At 36.2% G+C, this 18682-nt stretch overlaps 1 protein-coding gene across 1 annotated transcript in view; it reads left to right on the plus strand.

Annotated features, from left to right (window-relative positions):
* Positions 1–18682, plus strand: part of PUDP (pseudouridine 5'-phosphatase) — a 72441-nt gene that overhangs the window by 17851 nt on the left and 35908 nt on the right. The window contains exon 2 of the mRNA XM_051608211.1: positions 8841–9059. Coding sequence (XP_051464171.1) covers positions 8841–9059 — 219 coding nt within the window. The remainder of the gene's footprint in view (positions 1–8840; positions 9060–18682) is intronic.

The raw sequence follows: 18682 nt of genomic DNA on the forward strand, positions 1-18682 counted from the left end.
AAACCCTTTCTCGGAATAAGGAAATGGGTATTGGAAGAGAACTGTGGTGTACTCAAGAGGATTTTCTCTTTGGTCTCACTTTGTTGGTGGGGCTTTTGTTGTTGTTGTTGTTGTTTATTATTATTATTGTTTGGGATTTTTTGTGTTAGCTTGTTTGGTTTTTTTAAGGAAGGAATACAATTTTCTGATTTCCCCTCCCCCCCACCCTCTTGACTATTATTTTTTTCCATTGTTGCTCTTTTAGGTGGTGAGTTAAGCAGAAGAGTTCTGGAATGTCTGTTCAGAGAAGGTTGTATTTTTTACAGCTTTTCTTGGAGAGAGTGTATCTTTAAAAAATCTATTTGGTGGTTCTTTTGCTGGCTTTGATAACATAGTGACTCTTTTGGTTTTATCTACTTCATGTGATAGTTTTATCCAAATGCCTTGGGACACCTTGCTTCAAAACAGCTTTTTAAACTGTGTTTTGCTTTCCTAAGATCAATGAATAGCTGCCAAGCATTGTCGACAACATATTGAGGAGATATCCCCTTTGTGAAAGGCTCACTTTCTTGTGAACATGCTATAGGCTTTTCTTCCCAGAGCTGGTAATAGTTCCTCTGGATGATAATAGTTCTTGTATAATACTATTGCCTTGATATAGCAGCTCATATGCTAATGACAGTGTAACTGTGACTGACTTGGGCCTTGTCATACACATTTTAAGAAGCTATGTCTCAGTTAGCCATAGGTTTCTGCCCAACAAGCAGGTTTGTGCAGGCACCATATCAACTGCTGTTTGCAGTTCTTTTTTAATGCTTAATGGCCTGTATGAATGCCTAAGGAAGCATATCAGGCAGTTTCTATCAATCAGTAGCTTTTCTGTTTTTAAGCTAATGGGATGCTGTTGCATAGTTGATGTTTAATAAGTACAGTTTTAGAATTTTTTTAGTTAAGTCATATATGTTGCCTACTCTTTCAGGGTGGGGTTCCCTTATACTCTGAAATCTAAATACAGGCATCTCTTTATTTTTCATGTGTTACTTTGTATTGGTGGTGAAGTATTTGTTTATGGCTCCACATCAGAAGAATGTTTTGCATGTTTTATTCGTGAACTGTTTCTTTCACTTCCCTGTGGCATTAAAAAGAAGGATAAGGTGCATATGGGAATACAAGATAGCATTAAGATATGTCCGCTGTATTAATGTAGACTAAAAGCCTTCTGAATTTGTTTAGAAGCTTCTTCCCCTCCCTGTAGAAGTAAATTGTTTCTTTGCATATAAAATTAGAAAGTGGCTTCCTCTATAGCTGCCAGTGAAGAATTCTCCCAGTAATACAAGCCCAGGGGGGCAAATACGTGATACACATTTGGGAACAGTTCTATGCAGCTGTTATTTTTTGGGCACCAAACTTACTTTCTTTTTAAGCCTGTTAGCAATAACTTGAATTCATGGTAGGATGTCTCATATCAGAGAAGGGCAAACAAACTGACAGTGCTTTGAGTAAGTTAGCCAGTGGCAGTGTGTTTCTCTGGACTTAGTGAAGTAATCACCATGTAGGATATTCGTATATCTTGGAGTGTACTTATACTTTTTAATATTCTAGTACAGAAAAAAAAAATAATAAAATTGCAGAAATTAAAGCTCCACAACAGATTTCTATATGCTCCCTAATAAAATGAGCAATGAATCATTTAAGTGAATTTTTCTAAGTTCTAACAAAAAAAAAAAGAAATAATTGTAAATAATTACTTAATTAAATGGGAAGCAGTAATTTTAACTTTCGGCAACTATAGTAATTATTTTTTATCTTTGAAAGTCATGTTTTTTCAATCACATAAAATGCTTTACCGGAAAACTTGCTCTTTACTTTAAAATCTTCAGCTAGTTATAGCCATTATTTGGTGCTTTCTATTTGTTTTAATACAGGCTTTATCTTTCTTTAACTTCTAGGTAGCAGTAAGATGAACTTAAATGGTACTGGTTATGAGAGTGCATAAGTCAAAAGGTACAAGACATGAACCCTGCAGCAGCATTTTCTTTGATCTGATGGGCCAGACTATGTTTAAGTTCAGCCCACCTGGCTGGGCACATCAGCACCACATGCCTTGACATTTAGGCATGGCTCAAATATTCTGGTGGAGCATGCATAAAAGCAGTGCTTATTTCCTCCTGTGACAATGATTGAAGTGGGTGTCTCTGTAAGGTGATAAATTTAGATTTCATTTTTCTTCAAAAGCAAGTTCATTTGGAAGGAATGGGGGAAATACTACAGCAAAGAATAGAACATTCCTGTTCCTCATATTCCTAGGAGGCCTTCTTTCTTAAGGGGTTGGAACTGACATTCCTTTACAGAGCCTTTATGTCAACAGGCTCAAGATTGATTTGTATTCACTCATCTGAGTTTCACTCTTTGAAAGGCAGCTTTTGCCTTTAAAACATAATACTATATATACACACACTATATATGTGTATCTGTATATATATAAATGTATCCTTTTTATATATATAAAAGCATATCAATTGATTGTATGTATATATGTGTATATAACATAATAACATAAAAAAATCTCATTAGGTGTTAGAGAAGTAGGCTCAGGCCCTAAGGCCTGAGATTGAAAGGCTCTCATTTTTACAACTAGTGCAAAAAGTAAGTTCTGTTTCCTGCCTTCCTTATCCCTACTCTTGCTGAGCTACTGTAAGTGATTTTGAGGTCAGCTTTTAAACTGATGGGTTTTTTTTTCCTCTTAGCCATCATGGGTAACTATAGTTATTAATTTTTAAAATAGCTTTCACAGTAGTGAAAGTGTGAATGAAAATATATTGGGAAAGGACTGCAGCTTTTTGCCATGAATTGCAAGGTACTTGTCTACTAAAGATCGTCTATTAAAAAAAAATAAAAATATTCAAATTCTGATTTCAGCTCTGATTCTTCAATGGTTCCAAGTGATTGACATGATTTTTTGCAATTTCTAATCTGTTCCAGTGACAGTTGTATAGTTGGTAGTCTTTCACATTGCTTATACTGGTTTTGTGTGTCCTGTTTTACTGCTGATATCTTAAGGGGAAAGTCTCAGATTCCCACTGAAATTAATGGTTAAGGGTAGAAAAAGGATGGGGAACAAATTATGCATCATGCTTTATTAAGTGGCACATTCTGTTACTCCCGCAGTGACCAATTTTTAGAAGGCTGTTGTATGTTTGTTTCAGTAGTTTGTCGTAATGTATTATTCCTTCTTTGGATAGTAATATCTTGAGTTATTCTTTGGGTAGAGGGGATGTCCCTTGTTCCATTCTAAGTTTGCTGTTCAGAGGCCATTGGTTAACTGCCCTTTTCCTTCCTGCTTGCCAGAACCACCAGCAGGATCTTGCAAGTTTTGTGGATAGTTATGTGAGTTTTATCTTGGCAGTGGTGTTTCCTAAACCCTGTGATATAATTTGGAAATGTGGTGATTTTTTCACTGTTTGATGCTCATATCCTCAGTTATATGGATATTTCAAGAATTTGTTCCCTTGTGTAATCAAACAAGCTAAGAGCACGTACGGCCTGTGGGGAGAGAGGTGCTCTAGAGTGGCAGGCTTGAGGACTGCTTTCTTTAGAGCCTTACTGAGAGAAAGCCATTACCTGGCTTTCTTGCAGTCCTGCAGCATTTGTTGCACTCCTGAGTCTCCGAGATCAGCTGTGTCTTTTGTCTGCTGGAGAGAGAGGGAAGGAAACTGTGAGTTCATGGTTTTCCAGATGTTGAAGTATGTGGGCATGAAGCTTGGAGTACCATTGACTGAGTTTTGCATGTGATATTCAAGATTTGATGAAGTTAGTCTTTCTGTTGGGAAATCTTATCATTATTTTATTTTACCTTTACTGTACTTAAATTGTGCATTCTTTAATACTGTCCAGATAAGTAGTGGGAGAATAAACACACAGAGGCCTTGTTACATTTAAATCCAGAAATGAGAGAAAATGTAAATGTTATTACTGTAACTCAATTAGTAAGAAAACAACCATCTAATACTTTCTGGAATATTGATTGCCCCTGCTGTTTCAACAATTGCTTAGATTTTTTTGCAAGTTAACACTATCCTGTGCCACCAATTGAGTTGCAAAAAGCAAAGTAAAAAATTTCCACTTCTGTAACTGTGTCCTGGTTTATAATTATATTTATCTCTTGCATCCCAAATGAGAATTTCAGTAATTTGTATGGCTTCTTACATTGTTGCATACCTTAAAGAGATTAAATGAATATTGTGAAGGACACATATGAAAACAAAATCATAATTATTTGTTTGCTTGGTATTGATTGTGACAAAATCTAATGAAATTTTCTCAATCTTGGGACAAAATCTTGATTACAAAGACTAATTGTGTTTGAATTGGGCCAAACTGAACACTGAAGATAGTTCTCCTCATATCTGCCTCACAGGTATGGACACAAGAAATGTATTGCTTGAATTAAAATTCTTCCCCTTAACCATTTTTCTATTCCCCTTAAAAATAAAAATCTTGCAGAGATTAGGTACCCAGGATCTCACTTGGGCGTACTGGAATATATTGAATGTGATCAATTAAAATTCTGTTTATACTCATAACAGAAGGATAACTTACACGAGTCTGGGAAGCTTGATGCAAAGATGTGTTGGGTTATTCAAACAAAGAACTCAGAGCCAATGATTAAGATAAACTATGACTAAAACGAGCTTTCATGCCTACTAACCTCATTTCCTTGATAAGCGAGAGATTATTATATAATTACAATAAAATAATTGTAATAAATTCAGATGCATAACCTTCTGAAAAAATCAAGTTAATTCATGAAATCATAAGCTTCTCTCTAAAACTGTCTTCATGTGTAAGTAGTTGACAAAGCTGAGGTTTAGGTACTGCATTGATACTTGCAGTATGCCTAACCTAGGTAGATCTGCACTTCTAATTCCAACTGAGCAGGGATTTGAGCAGATCATACCCTCTAGTTACATACGCACTGTGGTCTGATGCCAAGTGACCTGTAGGCTTGTCTGAATATGCCTCAGCGTATTTTTGTGCCAGATCACAAACTGAGTAATCTAGTGCCTCTGTCATCCTTGTCACTTTATTTGTATTTATTGTGACTGGCTTTTACACACTGTAAATGACACCAGTGGAGTTGACTGTGCTTTTTATATAGAAGGGTTGCTATAAAAATGACTAGGAGAAGATATGTGGCGAGGGAATGAATATTACTCATTCCCTGTGAAATGGAATAAGTAGATGGATGTTGCATAGTGCTGATAGTGTCCATGTAAAATATATATCAAGGGAAGAAAGTGAAAAAGATGAAAAGTATTTTGAAAGGCAGAAGAGAATGAAGCTGAAGTTATACATTTACGTCAAAATGGCAGGATCTAAGGAGTCTTGCTTTTACTTCTCCCTGTTAGAAGAGGCCATGTGTGTCATTCTGTGTTCTTAGCTTGTATTCCTCGTGGGACCTAGCAGCCGGGGCTGGATTCACTTGTTGAAATGTGTTTGTTACCACTTGGGTTGCAGTAGGGCATCCAGCTGCTTATGCAGTAAGATGTGAGTCTCACTCAGATTTCTTTTTGTTAATGTCAGCTGTGTGTGGATATTTTGGACATACTAGGGTGTCAAAGATACCAGTAAATGCTTATATTTAGGCACTTGAACTGAACTTCAGATTCCTCTTGCTTGTTTAATTTCATTGATGTGTTATATTCATGTGTGTATGTAAGATATAATTTCTTCTTGTATTGCAGATTTATAGTAGTTTGAAATTATGATTCCTTGCTATACTTCAACTCTGAGTTTGTGCTATGGTTTATTTCTTATTACAATGGCAAAAAAGATAGCCTAACTCATATATGTTTAAGCACTTTTTTGAGATTCCATCATTTCAATATGAATAAGAAATCTTGAAGTTGTATTGTTATTTAATATTTATTTACTGTCATCTAATTACAAGGAGGGCATATATGTTTTCCTTTGTCTTCAATCAAGAACATGCATTCTTACCTGTTATGCATGTATGTAGAAAGCAGCATTTTTGGCAGTGGTGTCCTCAGATTCCAACTGGAGATTTAGCAGTGTGTGTGTGCTTGTACATGTGTAATTTTTATCCCCAGACTTCAGTTTTTATTCATGTGCTATAGTGAAATGTGTATTAGAGCAAGTAAAATATCTATATCTATGACTTTATCATCTAGTCATGACAATTAAAATCAAGTTGTTTCTCTAGAATTATAGATACATAGAATCTTACAAGAGGTCATGAATCTTGACATAAGAATTTTCATTGCAACCAAATTTATGTCCAGGGTCCAAGTCCTATGAATTCAGGCAGAATGAAAGTCATCCCTTTGGAAGAAAAGTTGAAGGTTTTATAAACCAGTTCTTTTAATGAGGAATCAATGAGGAAAGGGAAGGAAAGAAGGCTTTCTGACATCCTTCTTATGTAAGCATTTTTGTTGTTTTAAATGCTTGAGTAATATGTGAGACTAACAAACATTTAAATTAAATGTAGGCAGTGATAAGTTATAGCGTGTTGACCAGTTTGGGTTTTTTTGGTTGGTTTGTTTTGGTTTTCTTCTATTTTCAGCACTGAGAAAACTAAGTTCGAACACAGTACAAAGAAGATAGCAATTAACTATTTTAATAGGTTTGATTCAACCTTGTTCATGAGTGCTCTTCAGTTGGCAAACTGCAACATTGCATAACAGATTATTTTTAGGTCTGCAATCTGGACATGATAAAAAATTTCTCTTAAGAAGAAAAAGAAAATTTCATTCACAAGTCTGGTATGTGATATTTAAAATGCAGGAGACTTAGATTGAATATATTTAGCTATACAGTTCAGTCTGTCAAGCAGATTTATATGTAATTATTTTAGAGACTTGTAGGAAAATGTTCATGTTCTACAATTATACTTTTTGATTATTTGGGGGTTTTTTGTTTGTTGGGGGGGAGGGGGGAAGTTGTTCGGATGTTGTTTATATTTTATTTCTGCTTCGTTTGCTATGTAGGATGAGGATTAATTTTCAGTTTCAGTTTTAAGTTCTTAAGAATTTAATAATTTTATGTCCATCACCTGGTCTGTCTGTGGTATAGAAGAAAAATCAGTAAATCAGAAAACAAACCAAACAGATAACTGTGGAATACTAAACACTATTCTTGAATTGCCTTCTCAGCTCACAGAGAATACCACCTGGCAGTGTCAAGAGAACTGCTGGGGATTTTTGATAATTTTTTTTTTTTTTCTTCCTGGTGTTAGCCAACTTCACGCTTTTCAAAGCCCAGTTCCTTGTGTTTCTGCTGTGGTACCTTTTCTGTGTGCTTTGTGGGTCTCCAAGATTATTCTTAACTTTTTTCAATAAACACCGTTGTTTAAAAAGCATTTGCAAAGAATAGTACAGGTACTTTTGCTCAACATCCCTTCTAGTTACTGAAAGGGAACTTGGCAAAGAGTGCTGTGGTAGGCAGTAGGGTGTGTCTTCTGCACTGCTATGAGTTCACATGGTGGCAGGTGCAATGATGGGAAACATCCCCTATGTTTCTCATTTGATTTAAAATGAGAGTCATCTGCTGATTTCAGGACAAGCAGATTACTGTGGTTAAGCAGTAAGTATTTGTCAGACTGCAGGAAGGGTCTTCATGTACATTGTAATCATTTTGCTGTGCTCTTTTTGTCTTCAGTCTGTCGTCTTCGTAGGATCTGTGTTAAAGCTTAACATTAAAACTCTGTTGCATGCTCCATATATATTTGAAAAGTGAGGCAATGTCTGCATGAATAATTCAGCTATTATCCCTGTAAAAATATTTTTACCTGGCAAAGGACATGTTCATATGAAAATGTTAAGTCCATAATTTCTCTAAATAAATCTCATAAGAGCAATGACTTTTTTCATTGCTTTTTTGGATTTCATTGCTAAGTGATAATAATAAACATACCTTTAGAGATAAAGAAGGCAAAGACATGCATGAGAACGCAATTAAATCATGGTTAACAGCAGTAGCTGGTAGTTCAAAGGATATCTTAAAAAGATAGAGACTGGTGGAAAAACTGTGGTTCAAGGTCTTTGCTGAAATGAAGTCAAGAGTTGAAAAGACTTTTATTCCCCATTTTAGTGATAAATTAAATGTTATCGACCTTCTTTTTCAATTATTTGTATGGAAACACAGGAAGAATTGTTTGTTTAATTTAAATGAATTTAAAAAAAAAAGGAAAAAAAAAAAAAAGAAAAAGCAATTTAAAAACTAAACCCATTTTTTATATAGAGGCTGGTAGTTTGGCAAAGTTCAGCCTGAAGTTTACTCTTGCCAGATATCCCCTGGAAATATAAGTGGGTTTGTTCCACTTGAGTAATCACATGTAAATGCAGAGGTGCCAGCAGCACTATAATAATGACTGTAGTGTCTTTGAAGACATTCTGAAGCTTCCTTTCAAAGACACTCTTAAATAATTAAATCTTTTTTTTTTTTTCCTTCTGTCAATTTACATGGAATATGTAATGACAACCCCAAGTACCAGATTTCCTTCCCTTCTTTTCTTTCTCATGCAAAGAAGAAATATTTTAGTTAAGACACTGCTTGCTAACCTGTATAGTAAAGAGGTAATGAAAGAGCAGGTGCATGTAGTTCTTTATGGTAACCCTTTCTTAGTACAGAAGTGACAGCTTCTAAAACCTAGGTACTTCTGAGGTGATCCTAGAAGTCTGGCTTCCCCTCTGCAAATAAAGGGAGGCAATTTTGTCTGCTTTGATATGTTCTCTGGCTCCTTGCAGTTCACTGTGACTATTTATGTGGTCTTCTTTGTTAAGACTGGCTGCTCAGCTGGCTGTACATGGTTTTAATATTTTTTTTAAATTATTTTTTGGCAGATACCGAGCGTCTCTATACAGTAGTGTTTGAAGAGATCTGTGGGCGTTTTGGAAAGGCCTATACCTGGGATGTGAAATCCTTGGTCATGGGTAAAAAAGCCCTAGAAGGAGCAGAGATTATTCGAGATGTTCTAGATCTTCCCATAACCAAAGAAGAGTTATTATATGAAAGTAAAATGAAGCAGGAGAAGATATTCCCTACAGCTGAATTGATGCCAGGTATGTTTCTCTTTAATATTTATAAACTATTTATAGAACACTTAAATGCTAATTAAGGTATAATTTTTTTAGTCTACCTTCCAAAAGACAATTTATTTTAAAGAGTCAGTTTCATCACTCGTTTTAGTAAGTTGTACTCAAATCTACATCTTACTTACCTGATAGAGAGATATTTTACCTGTTAAAGATTACTGAAAACTTTTTCTCTTGTTTACTTGGAAAACAGTGTTTTTCCTGTATGTTTTAAAAGAAGAAAAAAGACTAGGTAAATGTTGATTAATTCTGTTTTGTAAACCAGACATTCTTTCTAGTTGTTGGAGCTGCATAACTCAGCAAGTTAGTTTTCTCTGACTGTGAGTGTAGTCCAACTTTGTTAAGCACAAATACACTTTTTAATGGGCAGGCAAATGTATGGGCTCTTTCATCTGCCATTCCTCTTGCCTAACCTGAAAATTTATCATGGTTTGGACCAGCATGACAACACAGGAACAGCCACGTGGCTGCTCGCTCAACTCCTCATATATGCATACTCTGGGATGAGGAGGACAAAGCTCATGGGTCAAGACAAAGGACAAGGAGGGTTCTTCGCAGATTAAGGTCCCGGGAAAAACAGACTCCACTTGGGGAAAAAATAATAATGTAATTTCACACTAATACAACACAGACAGGACACAGACAACACAAAGAGCAGGACTTGCATATGTTACCCCACCCCTCCCTTCTTCCTGGGCCCAAATCCCTTTGTTCCCGGTTTCTCTCCCTCCTTCCCCCCAGCAGCACAGGAGGACAGGTGATGGGGTTCACAGTCAGTTCACAGGCTGGTGGTTTTTGCTGCGCCATCCTCCTTAGAAAGAAGGATTCCTTACAGTCCTCCCCTGTTTCCCCACGGGGTCTCTCCCATGGCAGAGGGTCCTTCACGAACCTCTCCTTCATGAGTCCTTCCCACGAGGTCTGGAGCTGCTCCAGCCTGGGCTTCCCACAGAGTCACGGGCTGCTTTGGGAACGGTCACCTCCCGTGGTGCTGAGGTCTTCCACAGCTGCAAAATCCAAGTCCATTGGCCACAAAACCCAAGTCCACTGGCCAAGTTCACCCCTCCTGGCACCTTCAGGGAATGTTCCACCATGTTCCTCCATGAGTGCAGGGGAACAGCTGCCATCTCACCATGGGTTGCAGGGAAACTTCTGCTTGGGCACCTTCTTCCCCTTCTTCCTCACCAGCCCACAGCACCACTACTTCCCCAGTACAGCTCTTCTTTGTCCCTCTAATGACTCCTTGGCTGAGTTTGGAGCAGGGGGAGCTTCTGAGCTTCTTACAGGAGCCATTCCTGGGGCCCTTCCCCCACTACCAAAAAACCCACCTAACCAAACCAACACGACATTGGAACTTAAACATGCTGCCTGAGCCAGCTGTGTGTCAATGGAGTGGTAGGTTTTCTCAAATCATCCTGACACAGGTAAGTTTCATTCATGAAGATACATGTCTTGTACCAGTGATGGTGCAGGTAGCCTGTCTGAGTAGCTTATACAGGTGGCTTATATGAGGTACCTCAAAATAAGCAAGAAGATTAATCTTACCTGCGGTGTGAACTTGTATTTTTATATTTCATTACATTTACATCTGAAAGAGAAAAATCCTCAGCCATGCAAGACAAGCAATACCTAATGATAGGATTGCTGTTAACTTTCTGTACAATTTTAAGCTTCCTCGAGCAAATATCAATAATTTATGAAGGAAAAAAAATAAAAAATGAGGTAGGAGAGGAGTAAAAAAAGTATGAGAAGTTAAATAACTGCCCGTCTCTGTAATGTGTCTAAATGTTGTTTTTTTTCTCTTTGAGTGTGTGCTTGTTTGTTCTGATAATCTCTGCAGTGCCTTAATGATGCTTTAATTTTTAGATATTTTTTTTTGTCTGGTTTCATAATGCATTACGAGGATGAAAGTTAAAAATATGTGATATGGTGTGGAATAAATAACAGGAGCAAAAATAAAAGGTGTGATTTGATTTTTTTTTTTAGGCAGCTTAAAACCTTGAATACCCTGTGCAACCAATTTATTTAGCTATCTCTCTGATGTCTTTTATATGCAGGATATTTCAAATTGTATCTTTTTCGCTTATAGAACCACCTGAACTGTAAGATTCAATAAAATGTCCAGGAATACAAGAAAGATGGAAGGATGTGTTCTTAATTTTTCATGTCAAACTTCTGGGACTAACTTTTCAGCTATATCTTCTGCAAGACAGAAAAATCCCTGGTCTGGGCTTAGAAAATACCAGATGGACAGACTGGGTGAAATGCTAGGAGGCACAAAGAAGAGCACAAGTTATAGATGGATAGAAGTGAATGTCATAAGTGGATATTCTGTGCCTGCTGAGGGTTGTGATAATGTGGCTAAGCTGGATTGAACATAGTTGCAGAGAGATGATGGAACAGATTAGCTGAAGGAAGCATGAAGTTTTGCAGTGTTCCTGCCTTCAAAAAATGAATTCTGGGCTCACTGAAGCTGGGCTATTATATATGAAGCAAGCAAAATTCTTATTGGGACAAGCAAGTAAACATTTTTCTCATCTCCAGAATTTTCAATTTACTATTGTTTCAGTTCAACTAAATGCATGTGATAACTTTTCTTCAGGCTATTTTCTAAAGCAGAATTGATGTGAACTTAAGTACTTCATGCTCACCTGCTGTTGTGGGGAGTAAAGGCAGCCGTGCTCACTGAAGTAATGGGATCTGTGCTTTACTTGGTAGCAACATATGAGATACAAGATGAATTGCTATTTTGAGAAAACCAGACACAAAGACTGTGGTGACATTTTGAATTTACAGTGTTCTTTGACTAAGCTGATCCTTCAGGTAGTTACAGATAAATGTAGGAAAGCAAGTTATTTTTCATATTTATTAATGGTATAAGGTAAGTCTGGTGTGCTGAGTTTCTGGCTAATTTTTGACAGTTAATAGGCAGATGAGGTTCTTTTTCAGTCAATTTCTCCAGTTTTTCCAAAAAATAAGATTGAAATTTGGTTTGATGGAGAGCAATGCTGAATGATGAGCAACAATGTTTGAAAAAGAGACTCAAGCATAGCAGCACTTGTTTCTGGACATAAAATGAGCTGTGCACATGTTTTTGCCAGAAATGGTAACTCTTAATTCCAAAATCAAGTAATTGACAAGTGTGTTAGTTGACAAGTATGTTAGTGATTTTTAAGGGTGGTATGGAAGTTGTATGAATATCCAGTTAGCAAAGCAGGGCTCTGCCTGACAGGCTGTGTCACAGCCATGGAACAGTTCTGGGACATAAGCAGTTGAAGATGGAGTTTTGACTATTTTGGTGTGGTTGAACTGACTGACAAGTTTCAATACATCAGGCTGTGGTCAAAATATGGGTTTCCTCTATGAATAGGATATATAAATTTGTAACATGGAATTTTACAGTAACTATTTGAGAGATAATCCAAGACAACTGACAAAATGACAGGACTGCCACTTGTACTACTTTTCTAAATATTGCTGTCAAGAGTACAGACATTGTTACCTGCAAAAGTAACACAGTAGGCTTTCTATTTCTGCAAATGTAGTACCACCTGGCAAGAAATGGATCATCAGAAGAATGTCTCCCAAGTTGGACAGTCTCTGTTTTCTGACTTCTCATAATCACAAAGTACAGATCCTTAAGGGTTGTGTGTGTAATCCTTTCAGATATTTTCCATTGCTGGGTCGTTCTCAGGATAACTAGGTTTTCTTTGTTGTAGCTTCCATTCAGCCAGTGCAGAATGTAATGTGCAAGCTATATTCTATGTCAAGTACCATTGACTGTCTCTTGCAGATCTGAGGAAGTAATTTCATAGCTCATTTTTCATGCCAAGTGAAGCCAGTTGGAAACCACAAAAAGAGAAGAAAGAAGAGCAGATCAAGTTCCAATGGCAAAGCCCTTTGAAGTCATATATACCTTTTCTTAAGCAGTTCCATTCAGTTACCAGTCTGGTTTGCTTAGTTACTGTTTCCTTGATTCATGTTGAGACCTTAACATGTAAAAAGACATTGTACCATGTTATTTCTTCTTTTCCTTGCTGTTATTGTTTTAATGGTAGGAAATTATAGTGAGTCCATGCTGGGCTCAGTGAGCCTGTAACTTCTAAGGATCAGTTAGCTGCAAATTGTGAATGATGCTGTCTGTTTGCCTAATTTCCAACATTTGGCCTTTTTAATAAGTTCTAAAGGATTACAGCCCAAAAATGCTTTTATCAGGCGGTCAACAACACAGTTGACAGGTTCTGAATTGTGTAAAATTTAGTACTTGTGTTTCTTCCATAGCCATGCTTGTATCAGTATGTCCAGATTAAAATGAGATCATCAATTTGGTGAACAGGGAGTCTCTGCCACCAGAAGGATCTCTGATACTTTTTAGAGAGCAATTACATGAGAAGATGGAATTCTTTATTATTAATAGCCAATTACCTTCCAAAGTTTGGAGTAGGCTGCTAGTTCCACCTCCACTTTTGTAGCTCAGTGAAAAGATAACATACCACTTGTTAACATAGCATTTGTAAACAATGTCTCAGACCAAAAAAAAAACAAAAAACAAGAGGTGGATCTGAGAATTACATTTTCATAGTCTCATGACATTCAGGAATGGAATGGAATAGAGGAATATTTCTATTGGAAAAGACCTACAGCAATTATCTAGTCCAACTGCCTGACAAACTCAGGGCTGACCAAAAATTAAAGCATTCATGGCAATTACACCAAGTGGTGGATAACCCCATCTCTGTCACACTGTCACCTCCACAGCAGCAATGCTGACTTCACATGAGGATTGAGAGCAAGTATAGACAATGAATAGTGCTGTGTTGGTGGGCTTGCAACTGTTCTAGCACAGCACAGTACACACAAAAAACCTAATCAGTTTGTGACTTAAATTATTTTCTGAAAAGACATCTGCTTCTTGTTGTAAGTGAGATTCTTTCATTTATTTTTTTTTCTTCGTTAGATGCTGTTAGTGTTTAGAGACTGTTGAGGTTTTCACCATGTATTTTCTTTTATAAACTTAAAGGATTATCATTGAATTAGCTAAAAATCCAATCAACTTGACAGAGCTCTGAATGGTAATGTTAGCTTTTCCTTGATTAAAAGAAATGATAAAATCTGAAAGAGCTTTAAGTTTGGTGTGATATCACATTCAACATAGAAACTGTAAATTATTTTTAAACAGAGGAGCATTCTTTTCATAGAGAATCTATAGTTATCCTTAAGATTTAAATTCATGCACAACTGGACATAAATCATCGAGACATGCATAATGCATGTACACAGTTAGTTTAAACACTGCATGGAGCACTTTTGTTTCCTTTAGTCTTTTTCTCAGCAGTAAGTCTTCCAAATGCACACTGAAGGTTCTTGGACAGTTTGTTTTATGTAACGTTACAGCAAAATGAAGTGGACTTGAATGTGGGTGTCTAAAGAGCCTTTAATTTGGTGTCACAGAGGTCAGGTGTCCTCTGCTCTCGTGCTGGTAGTATGAATAGAAAGCCAACTGTGATGAATGCAGAGCAATATTGTGATAGGTGTATATGAGCATCATCTTTGCGTGCTGAAAGTCTGCAAAAAGAAGATGAAGTAATTCTTCGCTCAATTTCTGTGCACCCTGTGTGAAGAAAGAGTATGGTGACAAATGTAGTTCTTTCAACAAGAATTTCAGTGCACAATGCAAAAGTCTGTTGATTTAAGACAGTGTTCTCAAAAACGGTCTGTTCTCTAAAAAGCCATGTTGTATTTTCTGCAGAGTGTGCTGCATCTCAGCTGCAAGACGTAGAAAGAGTAGTTATATTAGCACAGGCTATATAGTGTAGACAAAATCAAAAAGGAAGCGGAGGAAAAAGAAATAAAACATGCACATACACTAGTGAAGGAAAAGGGAAACAGGGTAATGGAGGTAGTAGATAAACAGACCAAACATGGTAGAAAAAAGAAAACAAAAGTTAATATTTTTGGATGAAATTAAAGAGTAAATAAATAAATTAACAAATAAATTACCCAAACATGCCCCTCTGCCCCCAGCCCCCTGAGAAGGCTCAAGATTTAACTCAAGACTCGGGCATATATAGATACAACAAAATATACACAGGGAAAAATGTGTTTGCTCTTGAAATACAGGGAGTTTTCTCCATTAAAAATAACTTTGTGGCATTTTTCAATAGCCCACCTCATTTTGCAAGGAAGCACTTATAAAAAAATTTGGAAGAGGATTGTTCCTTTTGGTTATAATTACAGCTGACAACAAAATAAATGTGACTGACTAATAGTACTCACAATTAAATTCTCAAATGAGAGTGGCCTCTACAGCTTTTTGAAGTAAGAAGACTGAGTATCTTTTCAATACTTAAAATTAATTTGATACAAAATTACATATTGCAGTTACAAAATACAGACAAAGATACAATAGCACAAGTATTTAATTGGATAAATATTCAAATAACCAGTATCTAACTGGGAATGGGGATAAGTTCATATAATATGTAAAATGTCTGAAATGGCTCACTTTTTCTAAGCTTTTGGACATGAAAAGTCATCTTCATACCAGTTTTAAGATACCCATCTGCTATTTTGGGGTTTTTTAAGAGTTCGCCTGGGTTTGCTTTCTCAAAAAGGAATTATGAAAAGGAAGACACCGAATAATACTGTTAGGTCTATCCAAAGCTTTTATCATTTCTGTATATGTAGCCTCTAGCTTTCTGTAGTTTACATGGAACTTTTTTTTCTATCTGAAAACGAACAGGCAGAATCTATGGAGACTCCACAATATAACCTGATTGAATTGGCTCCTCGATGCTTACATGTAATTAGTATAAGGAATAAGCAGTATTTATGGTGTTCTGTTTGTTGGGGTTTTTTTCATTGTTTACTTTTTTGGACTAAAGTAATCCTAAATATTTGTCTGATTAGTAGATGTCTGACCTGTAGTATTTTGAAGGAGGACAATGCTGATTTGGAAGAATACAGTTTATTAATGTATATGATGGTTCTTTGTTCACACTTGCTCAAAATGTTCTTAAATAGGTGTTAAAGGTATGTTATTGATGATGGTTGGTGCAGAACAGAAAGCCCTGTGAGCTGTTTGGATTTTGTTTGAGGCTGGGAAAAATGGGGGGTGTCTGCTAAATGTACTTCCTAGCAGAGCATGTTAGCTTTCAAATAAATTTAAAATAAGACTTCACTCACTCACTGTCTTCTCTATTGTCCAGTGATTTCGTGCTTCTCTTCCTGGGATTATATAATGGTTAAAATACCTTTCATTCAAGGACATTTTGGATGGGACTTGTGCAACCTGGTCTAGTGGGGAGTGTCCATGCAGGGGGTTTAGAAATAGATAGTCTTTAAGGTCCCTTCCAATCTAAACCATCTGTGATTCTGTTATTCTAATTAGAAATTAGATGTAATTAGTATGTAGGTGGCACCCAGGGAAGGACTAATGAGATGCAAGAGAGTTGTGGTACACTGTGATGTTCATGAAAGGCTTCACAACTGAAAATGCCACTGTTTATTTGAGGCCTTCACAGGCAGGTTGGAGCTCCTGTAATGTTATTCTGAAGCTTAATTTTCGTAAAAGCTACCTTGTAAATTTTGGGATACTAACTTCTTTACAATGTATGCTTTTGCTTACAAGAAGGCCTTGGGAGGTTCTGTTAATTTGTCTTGGGATTTTTCTTGCATAGCTTCCATCATCTTTTTAGGATTGAAACGGACATAAGAAAAGACATTGAGACTGTGTGTAGGCCTGGGCGTTCATGTGACCTTGTTCCTGCAGTCTATGTTGGCAGTACACAAGCCAGCTGTATTCCTGAAGCCATATGACTATAGGACTTGGTGCTTTTAAGACCATCAAATGGTGGATTTTCAGGTTAAGGGACAGGCAGAGATTACTGTGATTGCCTGCCTGATGGTGTAGTTATGTCTTCAAATGAGTCAACTTCAACAGAAGTATGAACTCCAGAAATCCTTCAACTGGTGAACAGAGGAATTGGAAATCATGGTTCAGTGCAGAAGTGGCATGATTAATCCTCTTTCCTGTCTCGTATGTTTGCCCAGTTTATGGTGGAGATCACTTCCTTAGCTATCTGGGAAAGAATTCTTACAGTCTATTATAACATGTTCATAAAAAACATACTTCATGATAAGAAGGGGGAAAAAAAATAATGCTTTGTAAAACAAAAGTTTTGTTGGAGGCATATTAGAAAAAAATATATAAAATCATTTTATATTATCTCCTTATTTGTCTGGGGACATTTCAGAGAAATATGTTGGAATCTGGAGTTCTGTAAGTGATATAAGTTAAGACTAGTGTTCTGTTTAGTGCTAGAAAAACAAAAGAATAGGTTGATAGGAAAATTTTAAAGTAGATTAAAAAAATGTAGAAAACAATAATGTTATTCACCATTCTGAAGTATTCTGTATGTCACAGAATTCATGCTTGAATAAAGTTAAAAGGAAAACGAAAATTGTCTTTGTTTTCCATTGATTTAAATTAGCGCTCAGGAGTTAAGTCTTGTTAATTTTCCTTTCCTAATGAATAATGCCATTTCATTATTAAATGAGATAACTGAAAAAAAAAATTAGAAAACAGTGTTGTAATAGCATATGAATAATTATATAGTTACTATTGTTACATCATTTTAGTGTAGCATTATTTGCTTTCCTAAACTCTTACTGTGCATGTTTATGTTAGTCAATGGAAAGGAAGACTCAACAGTTAGCCAATGGTTTTGTTGTTTGATACAAGTCTTTAATTTTAGTTTGTCAGTCTATCCAATTTATGAGTCTCCGTGGTTTCAGCTGAATCTAAGGAGAACACCACATTGGGAGTCTAATGAAGGAATAATACTTCATTTTTGAAAGAAAAATAATTATGTATATATAATATGCATTTTTCTGGAACTTTCAGAACAAAAGTGATGATTACTTCCTGTAGAATATATCTGTAGTCTTGGAAGAAATAACTCCTTTCTGTTGGTTCACTTAGTTTTCTTTTTTTTTTTCCCTCTCAAAGTTGTTAGCTTAATTGACATTTGTGATTAATTGGGTTTTAAAGATGCTGACATTTAAAGCTGATCCTTCATTTCAGCTTCTGTAGCCAAACACAGCTTACAATTCTTTTCCCCTGTTTTTCTTTCAAATAGCTACAAGTAAGGAAGAAGTTAACAAGTTCACAGGAATTTTCATCATACTTCTTCGTAGTCCATGATTTTATAATTGATCATTTTTGATGTAGCTGAAGTCTTAATTTGATTTAAAAATCTGTGTAGCTACAGGGGATATATGATAAAGTGTATACCAGAGGAATTTTTTTACATATCTTTAAAGAAGTTCCCCACTTGCGCTTCAGTTGACATTTTCTGTAATAAAAGCACAAGAAAGATACTAAGAAATAAATTATCTTCCTAATGAAGAATTATATGCTGAAATAGCACAATAATTGTGTCAGTAATTTGATGTGGTAGCAAAGTGTCTAGAGCTATACTGGCAGTAATTGATGGAAACAAAAAATGGATTTTGTTTATTTATAGCTTTTACAAAGAAATAACAAGTCTGGAATGAAAGTATTTTTTAACTGCTTCTGTCTTGAGCTTGTT

Source organism: Apus apus, chromosome 1 (assembly GCF_020740795.1).
Source record: "Apus apus isolate bApuApu2 chromosome 1, bApuApu2.pri.cur, whole genome shotgun sequence".
NCBI lineage: Eukaryota > Metazoa > Chordata > Aves > Apodiformes > Apodidae > Apus > Apus apus.